The 13,283-nt window shown below is 38.9% G+C and overlaps 1 protein-coding gene across 5 annotated transcripts in view; it reads left to right on the forward strand.

The window, feature by feature from the left end:
• Positions 1–13,283, forward strand: part of HDAC9 (histone deacetylase 9) — a 599,202-nt gene that overhangs the window by 575,108 nt on the left and 10,811 nt on the right. For all 5 annotated transcript variants that reach the window (XM_040260622.1, XM_040260619.1, XM_040260620.1 and 2 more), the window contains one exon: positions 5,376–5,523. In XM_040260622.1, the coding sequence (XP_040116556.1) occupies positions 5,376–5,523 (148 nt within the window). The remainder of the gene's footprint in view (positions 1–5,375; positions 5,524–13,283) is intronic.

Here is a 13,283-nt window from a genome sequence, read left to right on the forward strand (position 1 = left end):
CTAAAATGGACTGGAATGGGTGAATTTAACTCAGATGACCATTATATCTCCTACTGCGGGCAGGAATCCCTCAGAAGAAATGGAGTAGCTATCATGGTCAACAAAAGAGTCCGAAATGGAATACTTGGATGCAGTCTCAAAAATGACAGAATGATCTCTGTTCGTTGCCACAGCAAACCATTCAATATCATGGTGATCCAAGCCTATGCCCCAACCAGTAATGCTGAAGAAGCTGAAGTTGAACAGTTCTTTGAGGACCTACAAGACCGTTTAGAACTAACACCCCAAAAATATGTCCTTTTCATTATAGGGGACTGGAATGCAAAAGTAGGAAGTCAAGAAACATCTGGAGTAACAGGCAAATTTGGCCTTGGAATGAGGAATGAAGCAGGGCAAAGGCTAATAGAGTTTTGCCAAGAGAACGCACTGGTCATAGCAAACACCCTCTTCCAAGAACACAAGAGAAGACTGTACACATGGACATCACCAGATGGTCAACACCCAAAATCAAATTGATTATATTCTTTGCAGCCAGAAATGGAGAAGCTCTATACAGTCAGCAAAAACAAGACTGGGAGCTGACTGTGGCTCAGATCATGAACTCCTTATTGCCATTCAGAATTAAATTGAGGAAAGTAGGGAAAAACACTAGACCATTCAGGTAGGACCTAAATCAAATCCCTTATGATTATACAGTGGAAGTGAGAAATAGATTTAAGGGACTAGATCTGATAGACAGAGTGCCTGATGAACTATGGACGGAGGTTCGTGACATTGTACAGGAGACAGGGATCAAGACCATCCTCATGGAAAAGAAATGTAGAAAAGTAAAATGACTGAGAAGGCCTTACAAGTAGCTGTGAAAAGAAGAGAAGCAAAAAGCAAAGGAGAAAAGGAAAGATATTCCCATCTGAATACAGAGTTCCAAATAGCAAGGAGAGATTAAAAAAAAGTCTTCCTCACTGATCAGTGCAAAGAAATAGAGGAAAACAACAGAATGGGAAAGACTAGAGATCTCTTCAAGAAAAAGATACCAAGGGAACATTTCATGCAAAGATGGGCTCGATAAAAGACAGAAACGGTATGGACGTAACAGAAGCAGGAGATATTAAGAAGAGGGGGCAAGAATACACAGAAGAACTGTACAAAAAAAGATCTTTACAACCCAGATTATCACCAGGGTGTGATCACACACCTAGAGCCAGACATCCTGGAATGTAAAGTCAAGTGGGTTTTAGAAAGCATCACTATGAGCAAAGCTAGTGGAGGTGATGGAATTCCTGTTGAGCTATTTCACATCCTGAAAGATGATGCTGTGAAAGTGCTGCACTCAATATGCCAGCAAATTTGGAAAACTCAGCAGTGGCCACAGGACTGGAAAAGGTCAGTTTTCATTCCAATCCCAAAGAAAGGCAATAGCAAATAATGCTCAAACCACCACACAATTGCACTCATCTCACACGCTAGTAAAGTAATGCTCAAAATTCTCCAAGCCAGGCTTCAGCAATACGTGAACTGTGAATGTCCAGAAGTTCAAGCTGGTTTTAGAAAAGGCAGGGGAACCAGAGATCAAACTGCCAACAACCGCTGGATCATCGAAAAAGCAAGAGAGTTCCAGAAAAACATCTATTTCTGCTTTATTGACTATGCCAAAGCCTTTGACTATGTGGATCACAATAAACTGTGGAAAATTCTGAAAGAGATGGGAATACCAGAGCACTTGACCTGCCTCTTGAGAAATCTGTATGCAGGTCAGGAAGCAACAGTTAGAACTGGACATGGAACAACAGACTGGTTCCAAATAGGAAAAGGAGTACGTCAAGGCTGTATACTGTCACCCTGCTTATTTAACTTATATGCAGAGTACATCATGAGAAACGCTGGGCTGGAAGAAGCACAAGCTGGAATCAAGATTGCCGGGAGAAATATCAGTCACCTCAGATATGCAGATGACACCACCCTTATGGCAGAAAGTGAAGAGGAACTAAAAAAAAGCCTCTTGATGAAAGTGAAAGAGGAGAGTGAAAAAGTTGGCTTAAAGCTCAACATTCAGAAAACGAAGATCATGACATCTGGTCCCATCGCTTCATGGCAGATAGATGGGGAAACAGTGGAAACATTGGCAGACTTTATTTTGGGGGGCTCCAAAATCACTGCAGATGGTGACTGCAGCCATGAAATTAAAAGATGCTTACTCCTTGGAAGAAAAGTTGTGACCAACCTAGATAGCATATTCAAAAGCAGAGACATTACTTCGCCAATAAGGTCCGCCTAGTCAAGGCTATGATTTTTCCAGTGGTCATGTATTGATGTGAGAGTTGGACTGTGAAGAAAGCTGAGCACTGAAGAATTGATGCTTTTGAACTGTGGTGTTGGAGAAGACGCTTGAGAGTCCCTTGGACTGCCAGGAGATCCAACCAGTCCATCCTAAAGGAGACCAGTCCTGGGTGTTCATTGGAAGGACTGATGCTGAGGCTGAAACTCTAATACTTTGGCTACCTCATGTGAAGTGTTGACTCATTGGAAAGACCCTGATGCTGGAAGGGATTAGGGGCAGGAGGAGAAGGGGACAACAGAGGATGAGATGGCTGGATGGCATCACCGACTTGATGCACATGAGTTTGGGTGTACTCTGGGAGTTGGTGATGGACAGGGAGGCCTGGTGTGCTGCAATTCATGGGGTCGCAAAGAGTCGGACACGACTGAGTGACTGAAATGAACTGAACTGAACTAAGGGAGATGATAGAACAGGACCAAATATAGGAGGACAGCAGCTCACAGAGGGAGAAACATTCTGGACTCAGGTAGTCGTGGGTGAGGATTTCCACTCCTCTGCCTGTCAGCCATGTGTTCTTAGAGAAAAAATTATCTAACATTGCATATTTGTCATGAGGATTAAACTAAATTATACATGTGACAATACCTAGCACAGTCCTTGGCACATACTGTGAGCTCAATAACACTAGTTTCCTATTATCTATAATATAATTTAACCTCTAAAATCACCTGTTGTTTGTTTGTGAGAGGTCTCACAGTTGTCACTCCAGAGAAAAAGGAAGTGATGATTTCCAGAATCACCTGCTCTTTGTGAATATCATGAGCTACCATAATGACTAATAATATTTTGTGAAAGCACTTACAGATGGAATTTGACATTTCCAACTTGGGTAACATGATAATGACATTGTGATGTAGAGAAATTAGGTTCTAGGATTGGAACTGTCAATTCAGGATTATCTTTCAAAGTTGAGAGAGGTAGGAAGCTATTAAAGAAAAGATACATTTCCATTGCTCACCTCCGAAGCCTCTCTTTAGTCCATCTCTTTATTTTTGTTCCCTCCCTTATTTTTAGTTTAGACATCATATTTCCTGCCTGTATTTTTGCCAAGATGTGAAATTGGTTTTCCTGCCACCACTCTCATCATCTGCTGATCAGTTGTCCGTAATCTCTCCAGAAGGGTTTTTGAGAAATTTAAACCTGATGCTCTGCCTCTTCTGTTTAACATGGCCCCTCATCACCCACAAGTTGATGGCCAAAATCACCTGTTCTTTGAGACTGTGTGTTTAATTAGCCCTTGCCTACCACAGCAATCTCTCTCATTGTATTCCATCCTGCCTACATTCCATTTGTGCCTGGCAGTGGACTTGTTACCCTGGTAAAAAAGAGAGACTTGGGTCTCTACACATTTCTGTACACTATTTCCTCTTCTAGGAATACTTCACCACCACCATCTTCCTCTGAACTTGACTAACTTCTGATGGTCTTTCAAATACTTGGTCAAGTATTATTTTTTCTGGCAAGTTTTTGCTCGTCTTCCTGGCCTCAAAAGTATACATTCTTCTTATTACTGAGAAGGAATCTCAGGATCACTCGGGCCTTTTCCACATAGAATTGTCATGACTCATTAACTCAAAGGGCTTTCTCAACTAGACCATGAATTCCTTGCTGTTAGGGAAGCATCTTTGTGTCCTTCAACATCTGGCACAAACCTTGGGTTTCAAAAAATGTTACTTCGTGAATGCATTCATTTAGAATTTCTATCATTTGGTCCAAATTAAAAACCTTCTGGCTTTGGTCAGACAAGGTGATCCCAACAATAAAGTTGTAGCAGTAGATAACTCTTGTCAGGAGGTTCTGTTGACATGAGGGGTAGATGGGGAGACTGGGTCTCCCCCACTCGGATGAAATGACATCCACTCCTTTGTGAAGCAGTAAGATAAGGAAAGGCCAACCATGAAAAGTTAGGCATAGCTGGAAAGAATCTGAGGTTTTCCCAGTTTTTCAGAAGGAGAAATGAAGTGCCAAAGGGCCCTGCCAGCATGTTAGGATGGTTAGAGGCAGAACTGGGGCGAGAACCCAGTATCTCACCCCCCAATCCAGTAGTCACCCACTTGTGTTTTCTACTCTAGTCTGACTTCTGTTTATTTATTTTGTTTTGGGAAATAAGCTACTTACCATGCCAACTTGCCACTTAATTGGTCAGGCTGCCGAGATTGTTCTTACCTGGGGAGGTAAGTCATGTCAGCACCTAGAGAGATTCTCCTGCTTTGTTTTGGGGCTATGGGACACTTCACAAAGAAAAGAAAAATAGCGTAGGGGCTGCAAAAAGGCTGTTGACTCTATTCTTTCATATATATCCCACTGGCATGTTCTCATGAAATTGCCTCCTATTTTCCTCTCATTTTCCTTTCCCTGCCTTCCTTAAAAAAAGAAACATCCGTATAACTTATGGAAGGGCGCCAACATCAGCCAATGCATATATTAAAGTTTTAAATCAGTTATTGTTCTAGTACACACCCTGGGGTTGAGAAAGAAAGAACATCCAGGACTAACAAACCTGATTGTTCTGGCAAAGCTGCCATTCAATTCCTGCTGGCATTTCTGGGCTTTTCTTTTCCTTTAATATTCCAACCTCATTAAAAAAAAAAAAAAGTTAATGGCTCAAGTAGCAGTTTTTCACATTACTACTTCATTCAGAGTCTCTGTAAGAGCTCTACCTCCCAGTCTCGTGAGGCTTACCCAGAGGGCACAATCCCCAGAGTTTGCTTACTTAGATGCAGAGACAGCTGTCACTCTGATGGCGAGTTCGTTAGACCATGGATTATTCCTCACGTTATTAACTTCTGAGCAAGGGAGAGACTCAGGCTTGGGAATATGAACCCTTCACAACTTGGCATTCTAGGCTGAGAAAAACACTTAATCATTAAATCAAATTACAACTGTGTATAACTTTGTGAATTTTTTTTTAATTTTTATAACACTCCGGATTTTAACTTAACAACTACTCTGAGTTGAACCTATACAAGTATTCTGATTAATACTGTTTGAACGAAAATTCCTATACAGTATGACGCATTTTTTTTTTTTTTTTTAGGCAAATACTGGAAGTCGGTAAGGATGATGGCGATGCCAAGGGGCTGTGCTCTGGCTGGGGCTCAGCTGCAAGAGGAGACGGAGACTGTTTCTGCCCTGGCCTCCCTAACAGTGGATGTGGAACAGCCCTTTGCTCAAGAAGACAACAGGTATGAATCCAGCATGGAGACGGGGGATCATTAATTTCGGTTACATCCAGGCTCATCATTAGCACTCATGAACCTCTCCTTAGCCTCTTCACCTGACTCCTCCACTCCCACCACCTGTCTTCTCAGAAGCCATCGAGGCCACAGCGCTGCTGTCAGCTATTAGGAATTGACCTGTTTCATTCTCCGTGAGAAGCACAGAGCTGGAGCATGTGGTTGCAGTTCACAGAAATTAGAGGGATGAGATAGATGGTGAGAAAAATCACTCCTTGGTGGATAATTTTGTGCAGATCATTATGGAAAAAAGCTTCCTGTGGACGTCTTTCCTTAGTTATCTCTGTCTTTCAAGATACTGTTTTTCTTTCTTTCATCATTCTGAAATTACTAACAAAGCGGGAAAAGGGGAGCAGAAGCTGGAGGTATGGCTTGTCAGTTGGGTAACCTTCTATGACTGTCCATGACATACAACTACTGGATGAAGAGAAAAGTTACCTCCCAAGGAGACAGGAATGTGTGTAAAGGAATGTGTGGACTTGGGTCTGATATTATTTTACTTTATAATAGGAAGGAGTTGATTTTAATAAGCCTTCATATGAATAGCTTTCAGGGAAAAAAATGACCTAAGCTTGCTTCTCCTTTTAAGAAATGTGTGTACATTTTGGTGTTCAACAGACCATGCTACATTCAGGATTTCTTTTACGTGTACGAAGACCAAAACCCCCACATATATACAAAAAGTAACGGTGCTGTCTGTGGATGACTTCAGAGACACATTTCTTGAGTTTAAAGATGACTAGGTGAGGCTTTACTAAAGCTCTGCCAGCCTGCACTTCTAAATTGCTTCTGAGGGTGAAATTGAACTCCCTCCGTCAATAACATCACTGTTAATTAACACAGATCCTGCTACTAGTACATAGGTTGGCAGTTTTCCCAAGAATGCACAAATTCGAACAGTTTTAGCTTTCTTGCTTTTACTGGGTATTCAGAGTTTAATGGATTTAACATCTTGCTTTGTCCATAAAGAGCAGGAGATACATTGAATAATAGATTTCATTTTTGTGCAATTGTTTTTTCTTACTACAACCACTTAAAAAGGCATCTTCATATGGGTGCATAAGGGAAAACTTATTTTACATCTGATAATATGAACTAACCCCCTGCTGTTCCCAGCTAAAAACCAAACCAAGTTCATAATTCAGAGGTGTTGTAGTTATTCCCAAGGCCAAATACAGTTAGTTGTCTGTCATTTGAGGGCTGTAAAACTAAGGAAACTAACATCTGTTAGTGTTGGATGTAAAAGAAGCATAGCTATTCTTTAGAATCCATTTAATATAGAGAAGCAAAGCTAAATTCTAGCCCGAGTGAAGTAAATTTTAAGTGTAATTGTAATTTCTCCCATTAAATTGCAGAGCTTAGAATAATTAAGAATAGTAAGTCCTGTTGTAAGCCCCATGTAATATAAAAATCTCAGTACTTTGGAGGAATTGCTCTATAAGCATGTTTGTTTATCCTCAAGTACATAGTGTGCTTGACTCCTGATAAACTACAGGGACTTGACCCTGACTTCAGTTCACAGTGATTTTTAGCTTCATTTGATGCCAGAGAAAGAATAGGGGAATGTGAATGTTTTAATGTACAGGGGAACAAAGTTGAAGTTTGTGGCTTGAATTCATGTTTCTTTATCAGCTTTAAACAGATTGTATCTATTTTGATTAATTTTTCTTATGGGAAGGAAAATGGTTTTGCTTGAAATATTTTCTGTGGCTTTGAACTCACTTTTTCAGCAGTGAAAAAGAAAAATTCTTCTAGAACTGGCTTTTGCATTTCTGTTGAACCATGCATGAATTTCATCACAGAGAGTCAGACAGGGAAAACCCTTGAAAGCCACAGAGCGTTTATTCTTTTCACAGGAATGCTATCAGAATTGTCCTCCTACTCGATATAGGAAAAAATGGCTTTCACAATGAGGTAAAGAGGTAGAAATGTTCTTGGGCCTTTGTTATGAATGCAATGTTATAAGTACACAGGAAATTGAAAAATTAGAAAAATCAGAGAGCTAAATGGATGGAAAAGGGTGAAGGCAAGATTCTTTTTATAGGAAATTCTTGCCAGTTATTTTGGAGAATATATTGGTGTTTGGAGTGAGATGACTCATTTTGCACTAAGATTTTGGGTAAAGCAGCTCTTTTCCTGGCCAACTCATATCTGACTCATTTACCACTAGTGAATAAAGGATAAAATGCTCCTGGCTAGGAACCATTGTAAGTATTTTTTGTTCTTTTTTTTTTTTTTTGCTGGGGGGAGGGCAGGAGGAGGTGGGAGAGATGACAACACAGTGCAAAGTCATTTCATTTTTATAACTCACTGATGGATCATGAATAATAAATTATTAGAGAAAGGATTGGCATTCATTTTGGGGATGGTTGACTGAAGTATAGTTTCCAAAACATACTTTTCAGGTGGCAAAGGACTTGAGCAGGAAGAAAATGACTGGTGGTGGGTCAGCAAAAAACAAAACAGGACAAAAGTAAAAGACAAAGCTAAGTGGGACCAATGTGTATGTTCAAAGGATGTGAACTATGGCTGGTCACACAGAGCATGTCGTTTGGAAGAGAAGACCGTGATCTTAACTTTTCTCACGTTTGTCAGGAGATTGCACCTTTAAAAGATGGTAGTTTGTATTGGTCAGATATGTCTCAGATGCTTCTGCTGTGAAAGGCCAGTGCGGTGCTGAGGTTTATTCTTGGGTACCAGTTCAGGCCCTGCTGAAAATCAAGAACAGTTTCTCTCTGGCAACCAGGAGTTCAGAATGATCAACCCATAAGTTATTGGGAGCGTATTTACACTCTGGATTTTCTGACTGTTTTTTAATCAAAACAAAGTTAGGTTTTCAAATGTCAGTTTATTGATTATAGTGTCAGTCACGCAGCTGAGCTACCAGGGAAGCCCATTCAGTCACACTGGAACTTCATCATTTCATCTTCAACTTCTGTCAATTTTTCTCATGAAAGAGATGATCTCAAGTCATTATATTATACATAAGCATGGAAAAATGTGTCGTTTTGAATCCTGTCATTCTGTTTTTTGAATAACTATCTCATCTACGTATATTTTTTAAAAGTATAAGCTAGAAACTTCTAAGTATCTGCTTTGGCTTTCAGTAGCTTATCAGGCTTGATAACCACACTTTCCTGTATCTGGAGATTTATATAGAAATAGAGACCTATTAAATACACATTTATGTCTAATAGAAATACAACTTGGTTTTCCATGTTTGGGGATTGTCTCTTACGGGTTTCTGGAAGCTAAATGTTGTGGCAATTATTCAGGTTTCTGATTTTTCTCTATGATACCATTATTTTGAGCAATTGATTTATCTAGCCAGGCAAACATTCCAGTATTCTTTTTATTCTTAATTTTCATCCAGTGTCAACAATTCGTTAGTTGAAAAGTGGGCTGAGATTAGGAAGCTCCTAGTAAGGGAAAGGACAGTATGCCCCTTCTTACCTTCCTGTCCTCCTCCTGGGCCCATCATTTTTCTCTGTGTTCACTGCCTAAAGTGTGTTCTTGGGATGTGTGTGAACTCTTAGGGAATAAATCCAGTGTGTTTACAAATAAGTGTTTAATTTGAAAAAAAGAAACAGTATACTTCTTCACTGTTACCTTCTTACCACAGAGAGGAAGAGTGTGACTCTGGAATCAGCTATGTGTGTGCTCAGTGACCTTAGCTGTGTCTGACTTTGCAACCCCATGGACTCTCGCTTGCCAGGCTCCTCTGTCCATGTGGTTCTTGAGGCAAGAATACTGGAGTTGGTTGCCATGCCCTCCTCCAGGGGATCTTCCCTAGGTTCAAATCCCATCTCCAAATTAAGCAGCATGTGCCTGATCAACAGTTATTATCTCTCTGGGCTTTACTTTCCTTGTTTTTAAAATGAAGGGAAAATTTCATAGGGTTTTGAGGATGAAATGAGATAATTCATCTTAAGAACTTAACACTTGACAACATGGTAAGTACTCAACATTATGGTTGGCTTTTATTATTTTTCTATCATTTTCCTGCTGCTTCAGTTTGCTTTATTGTTTTCCCTCCCTTAATATATTGTTCATCATCTAGTGACCTACAATATTAGAAATAGATTGTACCTGGGCATCTGTTTAACATTTAATATGTTCATAGTTTAAATCAGTAGTGTAGTCATTAAAAATAGATTGATAATCACTAAGCAATAAATTGATTCAATTAACTAATCTTGTGATTGGCTGACGAGAACAGTTACAATGCCCAATACATTGTAGGTAATAAATACTTCGTAACATTGTTAAGATGGTAATGACAATTTGTAGTACTATGTGAGCTTTGTCTTATTGTCTCTATTTACAACTTTCTGGGGGAATCATGTTTTTATCTTTTTATAAGTTTTCAAAATGTGTGTTTTATGTTTTTCTTCCATAGTACCATTGACAGTATCCATTTTTCAGATATGTTGGCTGACCAGAATCCATAGTATTCATATCATAGAGATAGATTAACTGAGGAAACATGATAGAGACAGGAAGGGAAAGCAAAGTGTCTGAATGGAGAAAGGGATTGTCTTGGGTCTGATGCTGACAGATGCCAGGATTATTCTGTGACCTACAGTAAGAGGAGCGAGAACATCTGGTCCATTTAAACATTTGCTGCTTATTTTCTACATGCCAGACAAGAGTTCTGGGAGTGAGGGTCACAGTTTCCATGGAGTCTTCAAAATTTTCCCATATTCGGAGATTGTATTCATTTTCTCTTACTATCTTAAAATATTACTATAGACCTAGTGGCTCAAAATGACATAAAGGTCAGAAGAGTGACAAGTTTCTGGGTTACAGTATAGAGGTTGGCCAAGTCTTGTTCCATGCTAGAGGCTCTAACGGAAGAGAGTGTTTCCTTGCCTTTCCTACCTTCTAGATGCTCCCCCTTCCTCTGTCTTCAAAGCCAGCAACTTCACATCTCTGACCTTTCTGCAGTCATCATCATCCCTCTCTCTGACTGAAAGAGGAAAAAAGCTGGCTCAAAAACAGGGAAGTCTCTCTGCTTCTAAGATCCTAGAGTGGACCCACCAGGATCATCTCTCTGTCTTGAGATCCTTAATCTTATCATATTTACTAAGTCAGTGTTGCTATGCAAGGAAACATATCCACGATTTCCAGGGACTAGGACATCTTGGGGGGCTATCATTCTTTCTACCACAGGATCAAACATAAATAACCAACTACAGTAAATGATAAGTCATTTGATAGACTGAGCTACAGGATAAAAAAGACTTAACATAGGCCAAGAACTGGGGAACAAACCACAGAGGCAGGACAACTGAGCTAGGGTAGAAAAATGGAGGATTTCACCTAGTAAATTAAGAACAGAGGCATCCAAGATAGAAACAATAGCTTGAGCAAGCCATCTAGTTTTTAAACTTTTTATTTTATATTGAACTATGGTTGACTCACAATGTTGTGTTAATTTCAGGTGCACAGCAGAATATACATGTATCTATTCTTTTTCAAGTTTTTTTCTCATTTAGGTTATTACAGACTGCTGAGCAGAGTTCCCTATGGTATACAGTAGGTTCTTATTGGTTATCTATTTTAAATATAGCACTGTATACATGTCGATCCCAAAGAATTTTACAGTACTTGGTCTTACAGTTAGGTCTTTAATCCATTTAGTCTTTATTTTGTATATGGTGTTATGAAGTACTTTAATTTCACTCTTTTACATGTACCTGTCTAGTTTTCCCAGTACCACTTATTGAAGAGACTGTCTTTCCTCCATTGTGTGATCCTGCCAACTTTGAAACAGATTAATACCTGGTTTTGATTTGCATCTCCCTGACGATTAGTGATGTTGAACATCTTTTCATGTACCTGTTGGTCATCTATTAAATATATATCTTCTTTGGAAAAATCTCTCTTCAGATCTTCTGCCAGTTAGGGACTGTTGTGAATAAAGCTGCTGTGAAGTTGTTTTGTTAATATGGAAAGAACACATAACATTTACTATATGAACCATTTTAAGTATACAGTACAGTAGTATTAACTGTATGCTCATATGTCTAGAACTTTTATCTTGCAAAACTAAAACTCTATACCTATTAAACAACTTTCCTTTTCCCCTTAGCCTAGCTCCTGGTAACCACCATTCTAAGAATTTGACAACTTTAGATATATCATATATGCGAATCATGCAGTATTTGCCTTTTTGTGACTGGCTTACTTTACTTAGCATAAAGTTGTCAAGGTTTATTATCCCTGTTGTAGCATATGACAAAATTTCTACCTTTTTTATGGCTGAGTAATAACTCATTGTAGGCACATACCACATTTCCTTTATCTCTTCATCTGACAATGGGCATGTAGGTTGCTTCCACCTCTGGCTATTATAAATAATTCTTCAATGAATATAAGCATATAGTCATCTCTTCAAGATCTGATTTTGAATTATTTTTTACTATATACCCAGAAGTGGAATTCCTGGATCATATGGTAATTGTTTTTAATTCTTTGAGAAATCTAAGTCTTTATGAAACTTTTGTACAGGTTTTTACTTTGTGCTATTTTTCTTTCCCACCAGCAATGAAAGAAAGTTACATTTGTCTTATATCCTCACCTGCACTTGTATAATGGGTCCTTATTATTTTAGCCTGTCTGGTGGGTATGTAGTAAAAGCACAATACACTATCACATTTTCTCACAAAAGCTATATTCATGTTCATCTCAGGCCTTCTTGGCACACACCCTCCCTTCTGACTGGAATATTTAGCTTGTCTTCTCACTGACCCTTCACTGGCTTTCACATTGTCTTCCAGCTTACCTTTTAGAGCTCAGATCAAATATCACTTCCTCTTCTTGGAGAATTTTCACTGACTGTCAGTACCAAAATTAGATCAGGTCCTTCTATCAGTACTGTGTCTCCCCTATACCTCTTGTACATAGAACAGAGCCAGGGGTGTATCATAGATACTCAATATAGTTATTTCTTTAATCACTGAAAATTTCAGTAGTCTGAGGAGTGTGCCAGCATTGGTGGAGATGTGAGGCTTTGCAGCTCTCACAGTAAACTATGGCAGCATTCTGGAAAGCAGTTTACTACCATTTTTAGTCAACACAAAGCAAATAACCTGGTAATCTTGCTCCTAGAAATGTATACAGAAGACATTCTCATCCAGGGTAATTACAGTACATGTACTAAGAAGCTCACTACAGCTTCTTCATGATAGGTAAGAAGGGAATCATTAAACCCAGTGTCCATTATTGGAAGAACAAAGGTCAAAATGTGAAGGTCACACCATCAAGGAGATGCCATGTATTACTTGGCTGCTGCAGATTAGATAATGATAACTGCATACAGTGATGTTTATATAATAAATGTAGTACTCAGTGAGAAAATTACACAACAGAAATGATAAAATTTACATAAAATGAAAATATATGTCCATAAAACAATAATATATAACTTTAAGGAATCCTATGAACAGAACAATGTACATAACAAGAATTAGATTGCTTACCTTGGAGGAGGAAGAGGAAAGTACAGGGATTAAATCAATAAACCAACAGGAAATGTGTCTTAAAAATAACATTAACATAAATTAACAATTGCTGCTTTAAAAATCATAGGGAACTAAATACCCCTTTAAGGAAAAATACAAGAATTTAATTTTATGCTATATCTTGTTTCAAATTCCTTCTGCTTTTTATTTTTGTAAATTAACTATTATGATTGCTGGACTAAA

Source organism: Oryx dammah, unplaced genomic scaffold (genome assembly GCF_014754425.2).
Source record: "Oryx dammah isolate SB20612 unplaced genomic scaffold, SCBI_Odam_1.1 HiC_scaffold_18, whole genome shotgun sequence".
Lineage (NCBI taxonomy): Eukaryota > Metazoa > Chordata > Mammalia > Artiodactyla > Bovidae > Oryx > Oryx dammah.